The following is a 19,702-nucleotide window of genomic DNA, read 5'->3' on the forward strand; positions in this document are numbered from 1 at the left end:
CAATGATAAAATATACAGTTCCGACTTACATACAAATTCAACTTAAGAACAAACCTATAGACCCTATCTTGTATGTAACCCAGGGACTGCCTGTATCCATGTTGATAAAAAAATTAACTGGCACTGTCATAAATGCTCAGTTAAAAAAGTGTGCGAGCAGAATATACTTTTTAAGAACAATCATTTAATGTTTGTAGTGGATTATTAATGCTTTTTTTAATAAAAGTGTTGTGGAGAGTATTTTATGTTTTGCTGTAGCTGCCTGGGGTACGGGTATCACGGATCGCTATAAAATCAGGTTAGATAATGTCAGGGCTCAGGGTTAGTGACACAAGCTCAGTTTTGGCTTGTGATTCTAAGTGGCTAGTGAACTTAAGTGAGTTGAAAAAAGCGGAGTTTTGTGTGTGTTAAGAGTGAATCTGTTGTTTGGGTGATTGTGGACTGAGTATATAGGTAATAGCACTTTTCTTAGTGTCACAATTTAAATAGATTTTTTTTTCTTTCTTTGCCTGGTCTGCTAATTGGGAGGAGGGATTAGTGTTCACACCTGATAAGTTAAGGTCTAGCAACTCACTTTTGAGCTCGCTCAGTTTTGGCTTGTGATTTCAAGTGGCTAGTGAACTTAAGTGAGTTGAAAAAAGCGGAGTTTGAAAAAGAGAAGTCCACAGAACTGTAAGTAACCTACATTTTATATCTCTTGATTTATATACTTATCACTGTTTTGTTACTAGGATATGGCTAGCAAGATTGGTGGTATGCTCCAGTGCACACTCTGCCGCATGTATACACTGCTGGAGCAAGAGTTCGAGGGTGAATACCACTGTGACAGATGTGCCCATATTTTTCTACTGGAAGCTCGTGTTAGAGATCTGGAGGAAGATATTGCACGGCTGCGAGCAATTGACAATCTTGAGAGGAGTATGCTGCTCACTGAGCAAGCAATAAGCGGGGTAGAAGTGGAGGGTGGAGAGGAAAGCCAGCAGGGCCAGGTGGGTAGCTGGGTTACTGTAACTAGAGGGGGTAGGAAGGGGTCAAAGAAAAGGAAGGCCAACTCTGACTCTGAACATCCAAGCAAAATTGCAAAATTGTGCAATGATGTAAGGACGTCAGTGTCAGAAATGGCAGCCCTAGCGGATCCTGCTCTCCCTCACAGCCGGGGGAGCAGACCAGCTAGTAGTAGGGTGGATGGGAGTGCAGGTAAGCCAAGGCAGCTAGTGGTTGTAGGGGACTCTATAATCAGGAAGACGGATAGAATAATTTGTCGCCAAGACCGCCTCAACCGAATGGTTTGCTGTCTCCCTGGTGCCAGGGTTCGGCATGTGGTGGAAAGGGTGGATAAATTACTGGGAGGGGCTGGGGATGACCCAGCTGTCGTGGTCCATGTTGGTACCAATGACAGAATAGATGGTAGGTGGAGGAGCCTGAAGAATAATTTTAAAGAACTAGGTTCAAAGCTTAAGGAAAGGACCTCCAAGGTAGTATTCTCCGGAATCCTACCTGTGCCATGCGCTACACAGAGCAGACAGCGGGAGCTCAGGGAGTTAAATGCATGGCTCAGATCCTGGTGTAGAGCAGAGGGATTTGGGTTCCTAGAGCATTGGGCTGACTTTTCACTGGGGTACAAGCTGTTTTCTGCAGATAACTTGCACCTAAGTGGAAGGGGGGCTGCTGTGCTGGGGGAGAAGATCCTAGCAGGGGTGGCGGAGTATTTAAACTAGGCTCGGGGGAGGAGGAAAAGGAAGACACTGAAGGGGTAGACAGGTCAGAGAGGGGGCAGGTTATGTTGGTGGGTGGTGATGTGGGCTGTGTATGGGGGCCTAAGGCAGTGGATAAGGAGATCCACAAGTTGCAGAACAGTAGTGAGGATATATGTGCCAGTAAAATTACTTTAAATCAGATAAATAACTGTGGAAAATTAAATTGTATGTTCACAAATGCCAGAAGTATCTCAGGCAAAATGGGCGAGCTTGAGGCTCTGATATTAGAGGAACAGTTAGATGTTGTTGGTGTAGCAGAGACATGGCTCGATGCATCGCATGATTGGGTTGTTAATATTCAAGGTTTTACACTCTTTCGGAAAGACAGGGCAAATAGGAGGGGAGGTGGTGTATGTCTGTATGTCAGAAGAGACTTAAAAGCGATTGTGAATGAGTCAGTGGTCTCAGAGTGTGAGGAGGCAGAAACTTTGTGGGTTGAAATTCAAAGCCAAGAGAGCTTTGAGAAAATTATTTTTGGTGTAATTTATAGACCCCCTAACATCTCTGAGGAAATAGAGGGTCACCTATATAAACAGATGGAGCGGGCTGCACAGGGGGGGACCGTAGTGATAATGGGAGACTTTAACTTTCCAAATATAAATTGGGGTCAGGGCTCGTCTTCATCTGTGAAGGGGAGACATTTTATCAACTTTCTGCAGGATAATTTTATGTTGCAGCTTGTAGAAGATCCCACAAGAGGTGACGCATTGTTGGACCTTGTGATTTCTAACAATGAGGAGATTGTCCAAAATGTCAGTATCAGGGAACCCCTTGGAAACAGCGATCATAATATAATTATTTTCCTCTTAAACTTTAAAAAGCAGAAACAGGTGGGAAAATCGAAAACTTTGAATTTTAAGAGGGCTAATTTCCAAAAATTCATGGCTGCAATACAGGATATAGACTGGGATCAGATACTGTCACATGGTGATACGAATGTTAAATGGGAGAAATTCAAATCTATCCTGGGTTTTTATACTTCTAAATTTATTCCAATAGGTAACAAGTATAGACGGGCTAGATTACACCCCGCGTGGCTTACAGCTACAGTTAAAAGGGCAATTAATGAGAAAAAGAGGGCATTTAAAAAATATAAATCTGACGGGTCACCTGAGGCTTTCAATACTTACAAAAAACTTACCAAAATCTGTAAAAAAGAAATAAAATCAGCCAAAATACAAAATGAAAGACAGGTAGCTAAAGATAGCAAAACAAATCCCAAGAAATTTTTTAGGTATATCAATGCAAAAAAAAATGGGTCACAACAGGTTGGACCCCTTTATTCTGAAAATGGGGCATCGGTGACTGGAGACCAGGAGAAGGCAGAGATACTTAATAGGTTTTTTAGCTCCGTTTATACAATAGAAGAGAGAACTTCTGACTTGGGTGGTGTCAGTGCGGGTCATGGATCCTGTGATATACTAGGCTGGCTAAATGTAGACATTATCCAATCTAAGCTCAATAAAATCAATGTGTACAAAGCTCCTGGACCAGATGGGTTACACCCCAGAGTTCTTAAAGAACTCAGTTCTGTTATTGCTGTACCGCTGGCTAAAATCTTCAGGGATTCTGTAATGTCTGGTGTGGTGCCAAGTGACTGGCGCAAGGCAAATGTGGTGCCAATATATAAAAAGGGCTCTAGAACTTCGCCTGGCAATTACAGGCCTGTAAGCTTAACTTCCATTGTGGGGAAAGTATTGGAAGGGTTAGTAAAAGACTACATACTGGAGTATGTGACATCAAATAGTATAATAAGTGACAGCCAGCATGGGTTTACTAAGAACAGAAGTTGTCAAACTAACCTTATCTGCTTTTATGAAGAGGTTAGCAGATGCCTGGATGGAGGAGCAGCTGTGGATATTGTGTTCTTGGACTTTGCAAAGGCATCCAAAGGCAAAATATGTCCTTGGGGGAGTAAATCTGGGTGAGTCCCTTGTTGAGAAGGACCTGGGGGTACTAGTAGATCATAAATTGAATAACAGCATGCAATGTCAATCAGCTGCCTCTAAAGCCAGTAGGATCTTGTCATGTATCAAAAGTGGTATGGACTCTCGTGATAGGGATGTAATATTACCACTATACAAGGCACTGGTTCGGCCACACCTGGAATATGCTGTCCAGTTCTGGGCACCGGTCCATAAAAAGGATGCCCTGGAGCTGGAGAGGGTTCAATGTAGAGCCACAAAAATGATAAGGGGTATGGAGGGTCTCAGTTATGAGGAAAGATTAAAACAACTAGATTTATTTAGTCTGGAAAAGAGACGACTACGAGGGGACATGATTAATTTATTTAAATATATGAATGGTCCATACAAAAAATATGGTGGTAAGTTGTTTCAGATTAGATCAAATCAAAAGACGAGGGGGCACTGTCTCCGTTTGGAGAAATCAAGGTTTAATCACCGTAGGCGACAGGGCTTTTTTACTATGAGAACGGTCAATCTGTGGAATAGCCTGCCTCAGGCGCTGGTCACAGCAGGGACAGCGGATAGCTTCAAGAAGGGTCTAGATGCCTTTTTACACCTAAATAACATAGATGGTTATGTTATATAGAATTGTTTCCCCTAAATCCCTTCCTCATCCAATCCCTTCCCTTCCTTGGTTGAACTTGATGGACAAGTGTCTTTTTTCAACCGTAGAAACTATGATACTATGATACCTGGCAAAGCAGGATGGTCTTGCTGCGGCGTGGTACCACCAGATCGTTCCACTGGTGCGACTTGCCCACAGTGGCAGCCAAGGTTGAGGTACAAACTCACACTCCAGGCTCAAGGTCGGGGACAGGCAGATAGTCAGGGCTGGCGCCAATGGTGCCGAATCAAGGTCAGGTCCAAGGTCACAACAGGAGATCAAGGCAGAACGGGAACAGGAATGGGAACAGGATTCGCGGGGATGCGCTCCGACCAGATGAGGCGAAGCAGGAGCATGGAGAGGTAAGTGAGGACCGGGTTTCGCGCCCCCTCAGAGCGTCTGTGTCTGTGATCCTAAACATGGATCGCAGTAAGGCAGGATCTGTTGTAGGCCAGGAATTAGTATCTGCCAGTTAAACTAAAGCCCCGCATTGTAACAGTTAATACAGTGCTAGGGCTGCAGTTTGCCTGGCAGACATGACGTCCTTTCATTATACATTATACCTGTATATAATGAAAGGAGTCCCAATTGCTGCACTGTGCAGTGCCCCATAGTGCTGCTGTTCATCATATATCACTTTTTCTACCCTACACCATCTCCAGGTGCTGGCATAGGCTTTAGTGCAATTGTAAGCCAAGCATGACTTGGAATAAAAATATTTCTGATGTTATCAACTTCAAGAACTGGTACATGTTAATGTGGCCTAATAATGCACATGCAAATAAATGCATATGACACCCATATTGGACACACATACATGCAATACATATGCACATACATGTAGTACATATGACACACACAAATACTTCACACACATACATAATACAATACATATTGCACATGAATACAGCACACACACACAATGGGGCACATTTACTTACCCGACCTGATGCTTTCCCCGAAAGTGCATTGTTCTACCGGAACACACTCTGCTGCGATTCACTAAGATCGTGCGCCCGATATCCTGCATGTGTCGCCTCCCCACTCAAGTCCGACGGAGTTCACCATCATCTTCCTGGTGCATGTAAGTGCTTGATCTTGCAGCACAATTTGAAAGTTAAATCCCGCGGTCAGTCTGAATCAGTCGGATCGCCCGACGGCACGTCCCCCGATTTCTGTCGCATGAAAGCCAGCACAGCCGCACCACAATCCAATCGCGTGCAACACAATCCCCAGTTAAGTACCTGTCACAGCCATGCAATCCCTAAAAACTTTGGAAAATTCGATATAAGTGCGTCAACAGACCTTTAGTAAATAAGCCCCAATATATATGACACACGAATACAGCACACACAATCTAAATATAGATTCAAAGACTCAGGACATCAGTGAAGGGTCAGGGCATCATAATTTCCCGGATGGAGGAGGCATACCTGGAGGAGCTGGAACAGGAAGCACAAGCATCCACATATTTTGGTGAGGGATCCTCGCAGACATGTTAGCTGGGTGCCCCTCCCACTTCCTCACTGCCTCGACTTGAGAGGGAGAGGCAAAGCTGAAGCAGCGTCTCTCTCCTCTGTCCTGTGACACCCATCTAGTGCTCAAAGGTGAATAAAAGCCCCTCATCTCCCAGAAGCAGACTGACTGCGGCCATAGCACTCCGAATTTAATATAAGAGCTCTTATATTGAACTGTGAGAGCTGCGGGACCTGTTCTTCTCAAGGGCCTGGACACAGTCGCAACCCCTGTGACCACGATCGATACGCCCATACATGCTTTTTTTTAATCTATGATCTACTATTTTATCCAGGTCCTTCTCAACAAGTGACTCTCTCAGACATACTCCGCCAAGGACATATGTTGCATGGATTATCAGCCCCCAGGTACATAACCTAACGTTTACCCACATTGATCCTCATTTGCCAAGTGGATGACCAATCACTCAGTTTGTCCAGCAGTCACCCTGTAGCCTATTAACATCCTCCATAGACTGTATTACACTACACAGCTTGACGTCATCTGCAAAAATAGACATAGTGCTATTAATTCCTACCTCTATATAATTAATAAATATATTAAATAGTAGTGGACCAAGCACAGAACCCTGGGGTACACCACTCATAACTGGTGACCAATCTGAGTAGGAATCATTGACCACAACTCTCTGGATATGATCCTTCAGCCAGTATTGCCAGTTTTCAATCCAATTGCAAATGATTCCTGCCAAACCAATAGACCTTATTTTACCCAATAGGCATCTATGAGGGACAGTGTTAAATGCCTTCGCAAAGTCCTAGAAAACTATATCTACAGCAGCTGCTCTGTCCAGGCATCTGCTCATCTCTTCATAGAAGCCGATCAGGTTAGCCTGAACCTTAGTAAACCCATGCTGGCTGTTACTTATTTTACTATGTGATGTCACATACTATATATAGCAACTAATATACTAATATATAGCAACCCTTCCAATATTTCCCCCCAATGGAAGTTAAAGGAAACCTACCACTTGAAGTGGCAGGTTTCCGATGGCAATACCGAGCACCAGCTCAGGGTGAGCTGGTGGCGGAGCTTATTTTAGTTAGTGTTTTAAACCGCGGTATCGTGGTTTAAAACACTTTTTAAACTTTATAGCCGGCGCAGGCAGGTACGCGCTCGGCGCTTACCGTGCGCGCGGCTACATAGGAAGTGAATGAGAGCCGCGCGCATGGTAAGCGCCGAGCGCGTACCTGCCTGCGCCGGCTATAGAGTTTAAAAAGTGTTTTAAACCGCGATACCGCGGTTTAAAACACTAACTAAAATAAGCTCCGGCACCAGCTCACCCTGAGCTGGTGCTCGATATTGCCATCGGAAACCTGCCACTTCAAGTGGTAGGTTTCCTGGGGAAGTTCTAGAGCCCTTTTTAAATATTGGCACCACATTCGCCTTGCGCCAGTCACTTGGCACCGAACCAGTCATTACAGAACCGCTGAAGATTTTAGAAAGCAGCACAGCAATAACAGAACTGAGTTCCTTAAGAAGCAATTGAAGCATATACAATGCCCAATAAAAAAGTACACATAAACATTGCCCCTAAATTATCATTTTAATATATTCAGTTCCCCGTTTGCAAAACAATAAAAGCACCTCTCCTGAGCTCTCATAAAGTCCTTCCACTGCTTCTGTCTCTCGATAGCTCCCGTTGGGGACCCACTCAAATCATTGACGTCATTGCTCTGCCTATATCACAGTGAGGGCAACACACAGGAGTTTAAAACGGCCCTGGGTCAGAACAGTCTGTGTAATTTCTGTTCTTTCATGGAATCAATACTGTAATTTCCAGAATATTAACTTTGGGGTTGTATATGATGTATACATGACAAATATACACTCACCGGCCACTTTATTAGGTACACCATGCTAGTAACGGGTTGGACCCCCTTTTGCCTTCAGAACTGCCTCAATTCTTCGTGGCATAGATTCAACAAGGTGCTGGAAGCATTCCTCACAGATTTAGGTCCATATTGACATGATGGCATCACACAGTTGCCACAGATTTGTCGGCTGCACATCCATGATGCGAATCTCCCGTTCCACCACATCCCAAAGATGCTCTATTGGATTGAGATCTGGTGACTGTGGAGGCCATTTGAGTACAGTGAACTCATTGTCATGTTCAAGAAACCAGTCTGAGATGATTCCAGCTTTATGACATGGCGCATTATCCTGCTGAAAGTAGCCATCAGATGTTGGGTACATTGTGGTCATAAAGGGATGGACATGGTCAGCAACAATACTCAGGTAGGCTGTGGTGTGGCAACGATGCTCAATTGGTACCAAGGGGCCGAAAGAGTGCCAAGAAAATATTCCCCACACCATGACACCACCACCACCAGCCTGAACCGTTGATACAAGGCAGGATGGATCCATGCTTTCATGTTGTTGACGCCAAATTCTGACCCTACCATCCGAATGTCGCAGCAGAAATCGAGACTCATCAGACCAGGCAACGTTTTTCCAATCTTCTACTGTCCAATTTCGATGAGCTTGTGCAAATTGTAGCCTCAGTTTCCTGTTCTTAGCTGAAAGGAGTGGCACCCGGTGTGGTCTTCTGCTGCTGTAGCTCATCTGCCTCAAAGTTCGACGTACTGTGCATTCAGAGATGCTCTTCTGCCTACCTTGGTTGTAACGAGTGGCGATTTGAGTCACTGTTGCCTTTCTATCAGCTCGAACCAGTCTGCCCATTCTCCTCTGACCTCTAGCATCAACAAAGCATTTCCGCCCACAGAACTGCCGCTCACTGGATGTTTTTTCCTTTTTGGACCATTCTCTGTAAACCCTAGAGATGGTTGTGCGTGAAAATCCCAGTAGATCAGCAGTTTCTGAAATACTCAGACCAGCCCTTCTGGCACCAACAACCATGCCACGTTCAAAGGCACTCAAATCACCTTTCTTCCCCATACTGATGCTCGGTTTGAACTGCAGGAGATTGTTTTGACCATGTCTACATGCCTAAATGCACTGAGTTGCCGCCATGTGATTGGCTGATTAGAAATTAAGTGTTAACGAGCAGTTGGACAGGTGTACCTAATAAAGTGGCCGGTGAGTGTATAAAGTCTAACTAAAAAATCCTAAAAGACAAAAATTAATGATTTAAATGAATAACAAATTCTCTTTTTCTTTTATTTTTGTGACTTTTTTGGCACTTGATATATTTGATAATTTTTTTACTTTTTCACTTGCCTTGCAAAGTTAGTCACGCAAGAATTTTTCAGTGTTGCGCCTAATATATCTTTAAAATCCAGATGTGAATGTATGGAAAAGTCGCAATTTTATGGTTAGAAATGGGCAAGTAAACTCCAGTCCTAACCAAGAGTAGTAAAAACAATGCATACAGAGATAGTCGTCAGTCACTTCCCTGATGAATACATGACGATGCATATGGTTTTTGGCAATCCCGGCTGAGACAGACGATAAGGCACTGCCCAACTTACACTAGAACGCCTGATTAGCTAATTGGTGAAATGACTATTCAGGGATAGTGAGGGATAAAGTAAAGATTCCAACTGCTGCAGAGTCAGTGCTGGAATTGGTGAGGATGGATATTAAAAGGTTCCCTTTAACATTGCCTTTCATCCAGTTGATGAACATAGTAATTTACTGGCTGACAGGTCACCATTATGTCACTGGAACACTCAAGCATTATGAAGATTATGGATCTGTCTACTTGTTATAAAATATGTGCTTGTCATTGTTCAGACTGCTTATTATTATTGTTATTATTATTGTTTTTTTTCAGCGTGACAAATTGAATGCTGTGAAAATTGATGAGAACAAATGTAGCAAAACCGAACCAGCTGTTGAAATAGAAAAAACAGCAGTAGTCCTCACTTTGAAAAATGAAGTTGGAGGTTTATTACAAACTTTAAAAATCTTTAAGGTATGTTTCATTTATTGCATATAAAAAAAGAAAGCCATTTTCAGCTCATTTCCCTCCGTAAGCGCTTATCACTAGATGGAAATGATGGATGAATTCTATGTTCGTGCATTGCTCAGAGTTTGCAGTTTTATTTTAGTTTAATGTTATAGACAATTTAATTAATAGTTATGAAGCAGTTAGGTGTGTGTGTTGCTCCAATGTGAATAAAATATGTTGCAGGTCCTCTTGATTCAAAATATCCTCCAGTTTTTAGACTACAGCTTCTGTGCAGACCTATCCATCTCCATGGTAACAGACTAAAAACAAACCCAGTGTAGTCTGATTCTGAAGTCGAACATTCCTCCTTCTGTCCCTTACTTCATGGTTGGTTTTATGTCAGCATAACAATTGTAGACATCAAACGTTGGGACAATTTTCATCAAAACTATTTGCAAAATGAAATTATTTTAAAATTTGGATACACAGGAGCAATGAAAAAATATAATATTAACCTTATGCTTGTATGCTTTATGCAACTAAGACTTATAATTGTGTGTGTCATGGATGATGTTTTTTTCTATCAAATTTAGATTTCCTGAGCTCAAGTTAGATAAATTCTACTATATTCATTGGCAAAAAAAACAATAAGGCACCCGGATTCAGCAGTTGGAATGGAACTGTCTATATGTGAATGAAATTATGACATAATTGTGTTATAGTGATTAAAATAGATAAGAATGTAAGGACAAGCTTATTGAGGATACCTGTTGAAAGGGTTCTTGTACACTGTTGTTTGCCTTTGTTTTTCACGTCCGTGGTTCAGTGATTTCCATTGATGCCTCCCAAAGCCATTGATTTCTATGGGTGTTTTCCCATTGGCTTGTATTTTTACTGATCTTTTGTACTTGGAAAAAATTAAGAAACTTGTCCCATTTTTTTAATGGATGCAGGTCACAGAAGGCAATAGAAGTCTATTGGTCCTCAAAACAAACTGATAAAACATCCGGGTTTGTTCCCTGATGACACTGAAAAAACAGGTGTGATGCTTTCAAAGCATGTTAAACCTTTAGTTTTTTATGCAGACACGGAGACAAAATGGAAGAAAAAAGGCACAACAGAGACAAATAAGCAATGGATAAGCAACTGAAGCTGAGCCCCCTTAGGGCGTTACTAGCCTGAGCACAAGATGAGAGAGATGTTGGTTTTAGGGCTGTAGATCTTGCACATTAATAGGTTCCTAAAGCTGGTGATTGCAGGGAAAAGCTTGGCGTGTGGGTGACCATTATCCTGCTGAAAACTGCCAGCTAGAAGCCATGATATGAGATGCAGCGCATATGGCTGCAGGATGTCCTGCACATATGCTGAGATACTAGTGACACTTAGATTACTACTTGGGCTGACTGACTATCGCATACAATGTCATCGTTTCACCAGTTGGAATAGTGTATTCCTCCAAATTAGGATTGAACTGTTTGCCACAAGGCATCCATTTTTTGAATCAGATTGTTGTTGGATCTGAAGCTAAAACTGGATTTGTCCATAGTTGCTATGGACAATATAGTTCCAGAGAGTTGTAGTCCAGTTTTCTCGTTGAAGATACCACTGAAAACAACAATAAATGACTGTCTTTTAATCGATATCTGCGTTGCACAACTTTTATTGATGCAAGGGCTGCACTGCTTAACAAGTAACACTAGTAATCCCCAAGAGCAAGCAGTAATAGTAATAGGGACCCCAGAGCAGACAAAAAATAATAACCCCTGCTGGCTCCTCTTCTGCTTCCTGCACATTTAAATCTGTCGATCTAAGGACATCTTGCCTCAGAGTTCAATAAACTCACAAATAAATGTAGTTTGGGAAATATAGTTTAAAATCCATGTCCACATTTGTACTTAGCTTTACAGAATAACACATAAAGAAGTTCTGACCTCTTCAGGATATAGCCTGATTTTCTAATAAGTTCCAGTAGCCCTGTAGCCTGGGGCTTGTCATTTAGAAGATTGATGGCTGTGCACTTTTCCAGTTGAGCAGGTGTATGGATGAATTTTGCCCCAAATGTTAGATGAGCTGCATTTGTACCTGTCTAATTAAACAAATCACCACTGTCTGACCATTTTTTCTGTGTCTCTGATTTACAATGCTCAATTACATCCAAATGTGGCCTTTACGGTTATAACTAACATTGGATCTAGTTAATTAAAGCCAATGCAGAATTTTCCGAACATCGTAGAGCATATCTTTAACTTTTCCCCAGGCAGATAAGTCTTAGCTGTGAAATAATTTATGCATGCTATGTGTCACATACATTTAGTCTATCCGCACACATTGCAGATTTTTGGGAGGGAAATCTACAGAGTAATATAGTAACGTTAATGTGAATTTGATTTAGAAGAAGTAATGTACACAATGGGGCATATTTACTAAGGGTTTTGCATGTTATTTCTAGTGTAAACTGCTTGCACAGGTATTTTTCTAAGGGTCTGCGCCATGCGCAACATGCAACCCACATGGGGGGGGGGGGGGGGGGCGTTCCGGTGTTCAGTCGGATTGTGCGCCAGATTTAACATGCAAGTCTGACAGAATTGTTGCCCCATGTTAAAGAAAGGACCAATTCATGGCCAGTTCATGGAGCGCCATATTCATGAAGAACGAGCACCAGAAATCATGAATCTGCACTATACACAGGCAAGCCACACTTGGTTCAGCGTGAAATGTTGCTCAACAGAGAATGTCATGATCAATGATCATATAACTTTTTTTGTATGTGTTTTTTATATTCATTACTCAATGGGAGAGTGAAAATCTGCATCAAATCCGCATCAACGTGTGGTTTTCATTTAGAATTGCCTCAGCCTAAAGGGGTGAAAAAAACCCACATGCGGATAATCTACATAAGAAAAGGTCAGAACATGTCACACTAAAAAGTCAATTCCAGATTTTTTGCATGACAATCCACAACATAGTAGATAACCTTAACTGATTTCTTTATGTAGTGGGGTAACACTAGTGACAGCTATAATAAAAAAAACCCAACATATGATTCAGGGCCCCTCGCATAACACAATGGGGCACATTTACTAAGGGCCGTGCGCCAGTTTCTGTTGGACTTTGCACATTCTTTTAAATACAAACTGTTTGCGTTTCGGTGCTCAGTCAGACCGTGTGCCAAATTTAACATTTGGCATCCGATAAAATTATGTCACACGTGCCATGTAAAAGGTGCACCAAAAAAAGTTGGTGCACTCTGTCAGAGCAGTGCAGATTCATGTAGAACGTGTTCCAGAAATCATGAATCTGGCGCACCATGACCTATACACAGGCAAAGTGCATTTAGTGCACTTTGCACTGTTGTTAGTACATGTTCCCCAGTGTGTATTGTGCCATGCTAAATGTCTGTAGTTTATTCTGTATGTAATTGTTTTACAAGAATTAATTCCCTTAACAAAGTGTAGATTTGTGCACTAGATGGACACAAAGGACCATGGCCTACATTAATAAAGCCACTGCGCCAGTTTTTTGTCTGACTTTGCATATTCTTTTTAGTCCAAACTGCTTTCACATGTATTTATAAAGTGTTCGAGACACATTTGTGACGCACACAACACTTTGTGGCGCACGATGCACTATACCCAACGCAACTCAAAAGTCCTACACAGGTGATCAATCTCCCTAACAGCTCCTAACATGGAGAGGGTGCTATTCGCAACAACCACCTTGCCTATGCATTGGCAGGGGTGTTGCAGATGCCAACAGAGTGGCACGCTTGGAGAGGAAATAGGATTTCTATAAGGAATAGCCCTGCCCAGCTGTACAAACAGGGAAAGATAGAGCATGCTGTATCTTTTCCCCATGTACGGAACGGTACTGTGCCACATGTGTGTGGCACCACACCGCTGCCGGGTCGCCATAGCCGTCTATGGGGACGTATATATATCCGGCCGCAAACTGGATATACATATGTCCCAAAAACGGCTGTGTGAATGCAGCCTTGGGGAGAACCTAGGGAAGGACTAAAATTTTACTCTTATCAATACATAAAATTGTAAAAAAGTATTACACTTTCTAACTCGTGTGATAAAATTGAAATATTATTATTATTATTATTTTCTGCTTCTGCATGGTCATTGGGAAGTAGTTCTCTCCGAAAAGCACTGTGGCATGAGAACAAAAGAAAAACACAAAATGATCTGCCACATCGGCTGAGATGTCTGTTTTATTAAATATTTGCATTCCTGTAGAATTTTACAACTTTATGTTGTGGTACCAGCTGATGGTCTGTACATGGGATATCAGACTGTGCAAGACTTGGTTAACTACTTTGTTAAACTTTTTCAAGGAACAGCACGATTTAATGATCCAGATTTGTTATTTTACAAGGAATACAATTATTTATCAATTAACTATCCATTCCATTGCATAGTCAGATGCCAGCTGAGATGGAGCGACTTCAGAGGAGATGAAACCTGATTTCTCTGCCAGATTTATGTAAGACTGATTTTGGTGCTTGAAGTTCAGGTGCATAACTGTCATACAATTTCATGTGTATACTATATACTTAGAGCTATAGACAGAATTAGATGGTAGCTTGTGAGATCTGGAAAACTTTCCTCTAGGAGGCTTTAACAAAAGCTTTGATGATCCCTTAGAACCTCATGAGGATTTAGTGACGGGTTACACAGTCTTACTAAATCAGAATCTTGCATTTGAAGCACACTCAGTATATAGCATCACCCAACCTCTGTACTTAAGAGATTTCTAGTGGAAGCATATTAATTAACTCCCACAAGTTTAACCCTTTATGACACACTGCTAGACAATGACATACAGGATCTGGGAAAGAACGAGTTTTATTACCAGGATAACCCCTGTCCATATACCCTATTTGGACAGATAGACAACATAGATGGGGGTTATTTGTAGCACCTGCTCACTGCTACAACTTTTGTCTTCGATGAGACTGTTTAACCTCTTATCGACACATGCTGTACTATTATTTGTCACTGTTGTTAAGGGTATTTGGAGAGGTTTCAGGAATTAAGCCCTTCCAAGCCCTGATTGGTGCCAGCACTGATTACAACTGTTATATACCATGTTGGCACTGATCATAGTTGTCAGTGGCCATTCAAGATTCCTATTACACCCTGTTAGAGGGTGCAATAAGAAAGTAGAATTTATACAATACAGTAGATTAAAACACAGTTGTTCGTGGTGCACAGTTTGCCCCTTAAGGAGCTACTCACGGTATAAGACCGGTCCACACAGTCTTTGAAAAAGTCCACAAAATAGAGAAAAATATTTTCACTATGACCGGAGCTCCAAGGATTCTAAAACTTCGATGAACAGCACCAATCTTCAATTTCTCCTGCTGAAAGTATGTCACCATTCAGACTAGCACCATCGCACTCTCATTCTCCTCCTTTATTATATTGTAAAAAAATCCAATAAAATGCGCATATCGCAAATTCACATAATGGGACGCTAGCTTTCTATCCGCCCGACCCAGGGTTTCGCCGGCAAGGCTTCTTCCGGGGCGTTGCTAGCGTCTCAAACATCCGTCCCTTCTTCTATACATATTCTTAATCTACTATACATAAATCTTTATTTTCAACAAACATTATTCTGTATACATTCCAAATCCCTGATTTTATAGAGTAGTCTATGTTTCTGTCTTAGGCGGCATGTGTCTCTGTCTATGTATAAATGGTTACCATCTCCTTGTCTATTAAGAGGTAAGTCTCATAAAAATTCTGGGGGGTCACATATTTACAAAAACAGCAGGTGAATGGATAAAAATAATAATAATAATAATAATTCTTTATTTATATAGCGCACACAGATTACATTGGACAGGGACCGATTTGACATGCTTTGTGCAGCGCTGCGTAATAATATACCAATTTGATATTTATGTATACTAAGTTACAAACCATTTTTAATGTGTTGTTGTGGTGAATGCGTTAAAATACATAGAAAAAGTTAACAAATGTTCTCTTCCTCTTTCTGTATATACAAGAGATTAAAATAAAAACACAGAGTAAAGGCTCATTCACATTCCCTTTATGGGGCTGTGATCTGGTCACATGATTTGTGACCAGATCACAGACCTCATAAACATCTACGGCTCCTGGTCACGGTGCGTTGAGCACACTGTGCTTCACTGCACCGTAACCGAGTGATTCGGCGAAGCCGCAAAGTATAGGACATGTACTATACTTTGGCAGATTTGTGGCACAGCCATAGAGGTGAACCCTAACACTGTGTGTATACTGCTGTATATGAAACCAAAAAACGGAAGCACTCAAAGAATTCCAAGCATTGAGAAAGGAACATGGGAAATAATGTACTTGAATTTTTTTAGTGGAATTCTTGGAATGCTGAAGTTTCTGTTCATGACTTGTCCATGGCATAAGTCACCAATATCAAACTGGTGGGGGTCTGATACTCAGGACCCTGACTGTTCAGCTGCAATTCATCCTCTGTTCTCTGTTGTTATTTCGACAGCCTCTGCTGTTTGTCAGACCCTCTTTGATCTGATATTAATGACTTATCCTACATACAGATCATCAATATCACAATGATAGAAAACCTCTATAAGCTCACTATTTAAAAGTAAGCCTGCAGTCTCAGAATAAAGTATAAAGGTAACATACAGAATAAAAGCTGTGCGAGAACAATTGCAAAGCAGCTGATAAGTCACAGGCTTCATTAACAAACAGAGCTGCAGTCTTCTGCTTCCAGTGTTCATCATCGCTATTATTTGTATTCTACTGGAGATTCCCTTTGTAATACAGCAATGGGGGGTCGTCTATTGGTCTCTTATATGCTGTCTTTGATTTTGGTTTCCTCAGGAAAAATATGTGAACATTATTCACATAGAATCACGAAAGCCCAAAAATGGCAGCTCTGAGGCAGAGGTTTATGCAGAATTTGAATGTACTAAGAAAAAAGCCCAGGAATTAATTCATCTGATAAAGCTTCAACCAAATGTCATCTCGTTGAATCCTGCAGAAAGAAAATGGAGAGAAGATGAAGGCAAGACCTCTGTTACTCTAAATCAATGTTTAAGTATTATAACTTCTTTTAGGGAGTTTTCCCACTAATGACATTTATCCATCTGACAGGGAAAAATCAACAACTACATGGACTTCAACCATCATGAGAATCGTGAGAACAGTAGCCCTCGAGTGCCCTCAAATAACTAAATGAATGGAGCATTGGTATGCATGCTCAATCAATTTGCTTTGTTTGGGAGGCTGGAGAGCTTCATCTCAGAAGTTGACTGCCCATGGGCACCAGTGCTCCATTTAATTGTGGCATTTAAGGAAACCTGGTGAACTTCCGTTATCTTAATTAGTAGGGATTCCATTTCTTGGACCCCCAATAAATACTTATTTCCTATTCCGTGGATAGGAAACCAATGTTTCTATAGAAGAAAAATACATTTAAAGAAGTTGTCCCATAACTGGAAATTTTCACGGGACCAAGATATCCCAAAATCCTCACTATGTCTGAATTCATTTCCATGGTGATGCTGGGACAGCAATCTCTGGCAGCACATAGAACTGAATGAAGTGCCAGTAACACAGGAAAATTCTGATTTTATTTTCCATGGAGAATTCAGAGTAACATTCAGTCCAGTTCTCTAGATTGCTGGGGTTTCAGCAGTCACATACTGCTGGATCAAAAACAAAGTCATATTTGTTACATCTACTTTAACTGAGAAGTAAATCACATGATCACAACCATTTTGGACACTATGGGTGGAATTGGTCACATAAACAAATTGTCACAAATGCATATCACTTCTACCCTACCTTCACAATCCAGCCATTTCTAAACTATTTCCATCTCATATGGCTTCGGGGAGTCATTTTGACAACATGTTGCCTAACAGTCACAACAGTTGTAGAAATATGAGTAAGCATTAAATTATGGCTTATTGTGTGAGTTAGGTTGTATGACATTTTGATACATTTGTCATGGATTACTCAGAAAGCCTATGTAGCAATATATCGGGCCACATGGATGTGGTTTGTCGCAAAGCTGTAGCATCATATCAATATACTTTAATTACTTGGCTCCAGTCCCAAAACTCGGGTCTTCTTTTAATTTTTCATTTGTAATTGACTTGTTTTGTAAAAGAGAGTAGAGAGAAAGAATTGTCCCTCTGGAGACCTTCTTTTGTAATTAAACGTGATATTCTTCTCTTTCTTTTCAGTAGAACTTGATGGTGTCCCTTGGTTTCCAAGAAAGATCTCAGAGCTTGATAAATGTTCTCACAGAGTGCTCATGTATGGTTCAGAATTGGATGCTGACCACCCAGTAAGTATGATATATGTGGAATGTGGTGATAGATGAGAGCATAAAAACATATAATGAACAAAGTCTACAACTTGCTTGACGTGTATTGGGCCTGCTGTAGGAGCACATAAGGATTAAATGCATTATTGGCCACAACAGATATTTTTTGAAATTTTATTTCTTTTTGATTAAGTCACAAATTGTATACATTTTTAAAAGTGACTTTACTGGGGTGGTAGTGTGACAACAAATACCGGCTTGCTTCTTTCTGAATTTCTTTAATGCAGTTTAATGGCTTTAACCATATACTGTATGTTGAACCTGTGTTATCTGACAAAAATAATGCTGCTGGTTGGTTTTGCGTTTCTAAACACAATGTAAGTGCCGCGTGTAAACGCACCTACAATCAAAATCTCATCCCATTCAGAGGGTTCTGAATAAAATGCATTTGAGAGTGTTTGCCTGAAAATAGAAACAGAAACAACCATAGAGATGGGAAAAGTCAGGATTCTAAAATGTGTATTCCAAAACATAAATTTTCATTTTTTCAACCACTTTTTAGTTGTTTTACTTATGTTCTTTGGATGATTATCATGTTGCTTGCCTTGAGGTCTGAACTTGCATTCTCCTGTAAAATGTTTTGATACACATTTGATTCATTGTCCCTCAATGTCTGCAAGGCATCTATGCCCTGAGGCGGGAAAACATAAACCAAGAAGCTCACACAGCATGCCTCATGGTTGAGGTATAGCAATCGAACCAGAAACTTCAACAGTAGAAGTGGTAGAAGAGAGATGAGAAAAGAGGAATAGGTGCTATTCTGGTACAGTAATTAGAATGAGTGGCGGTAAATCATATAATACAGAAATTGCACTTAACTGCTGATGACCCTCCACCTGCACTCATTTTATGGACAGGAATGTCTGGCTGATGAGTTAAAAGTCAGGAGGCTTCACCTTACATATGATGAAAGAGGTTCAGAACTTTTTAATATACATATATTGGTAAATTACTTAATATCCCCTTGATATTCTCCCTACACTTGCACACACATTACCAGGGGAGAATGAAGACTGCTGTTGGAATATTATATCCCCTACAATTCTGGAATTCACTTCCTACATATGGTACTAGAATCAAGTTTCTTTGGGAATGGAGGATGCAACCCTTCTGCTTGATATCAAACTGCAGTTAAGGGACCTTCGGAGGAATTTCTTGTGTATTGAAAGCATGTGTATTAAGAGCGGGAACAGATATATGTCGATTTCCTGAGGGAAAGTTCTTCTAAGTATAAAATTTGGTGGGTCGTTTTGGTGGCCGTGGGCCCTCTAGAAGGTTTGGGCACCTATATTGCAATCCACTACTGCACATTACAAAAAACATTAGGTAAAGTGCCTGTCATAATTCAGACAGAACTGTGAACACAGTCCCAGTGATAGCGACCACAACATCTTGATGAGTTTTAGTAGTGTTTTACTTACCTCTGTCAGCACTCCACAATGGGATCAGGAGTGTTATCTGTAGAGTAGGACAGCTAACAAAGGCATCTGGTCCATAGGTAGGGGCCAATAAGTTTTTATCAGTAAAACAGGAAGTGTTTGATGAATTACTCTAGGAGAATGCAGTGTATATAAGCAATCACTTGTTTAAGCCATGTTGGACTACATAAAACCTGAAA

The 19,702-nt window shown here is 41.1% G+C and overlaps 1 protein-coding gene across 1 annotated transcript in view; it reads left to right on the forward strand.

Moving 5' to 3' along the window:
- The window catches only part of TPH2 (tryptophan hydroxylase 2), a 210,677-nt gene that overhangs the window by 11,992 nt on the left and 178,983 nt on the right, over positions 1 to 19,702 (forward strand). Inside the window, exons 2-4 of the mRNA XM_072146721.1 lie at positions 9,604 to 9,744; positions 16,572 to 16,755; positions 17,945 to 18,045. Coding sequence (XP_072002822.1) covers positions 9,604 to 9,744; positions 16,572 to 16,755; positions 17,945 to 18,045 — 426 coding nt within the window. The remainder of the gene's footprint in view (positions 1 to 9,603; positions 9,745 to 16,571; positions 16,756 to 17,944; positions 18,046 to 19,702) is intronic.

Source organism: Engystomops pustulosus, chromosome 4 (genome assembly GCF_040894005.1).
Source record: "Engystomops pustulosus chromosome 4, aEngPut4.maternal, whole genome shotgun sequence".
NCBI classification, from domain to species: Eukaryota; Metazoa; Chordata; class Amphibia; order Anura; family Leptodactylidae; genus Engystomops; species Engystomops pustulosus.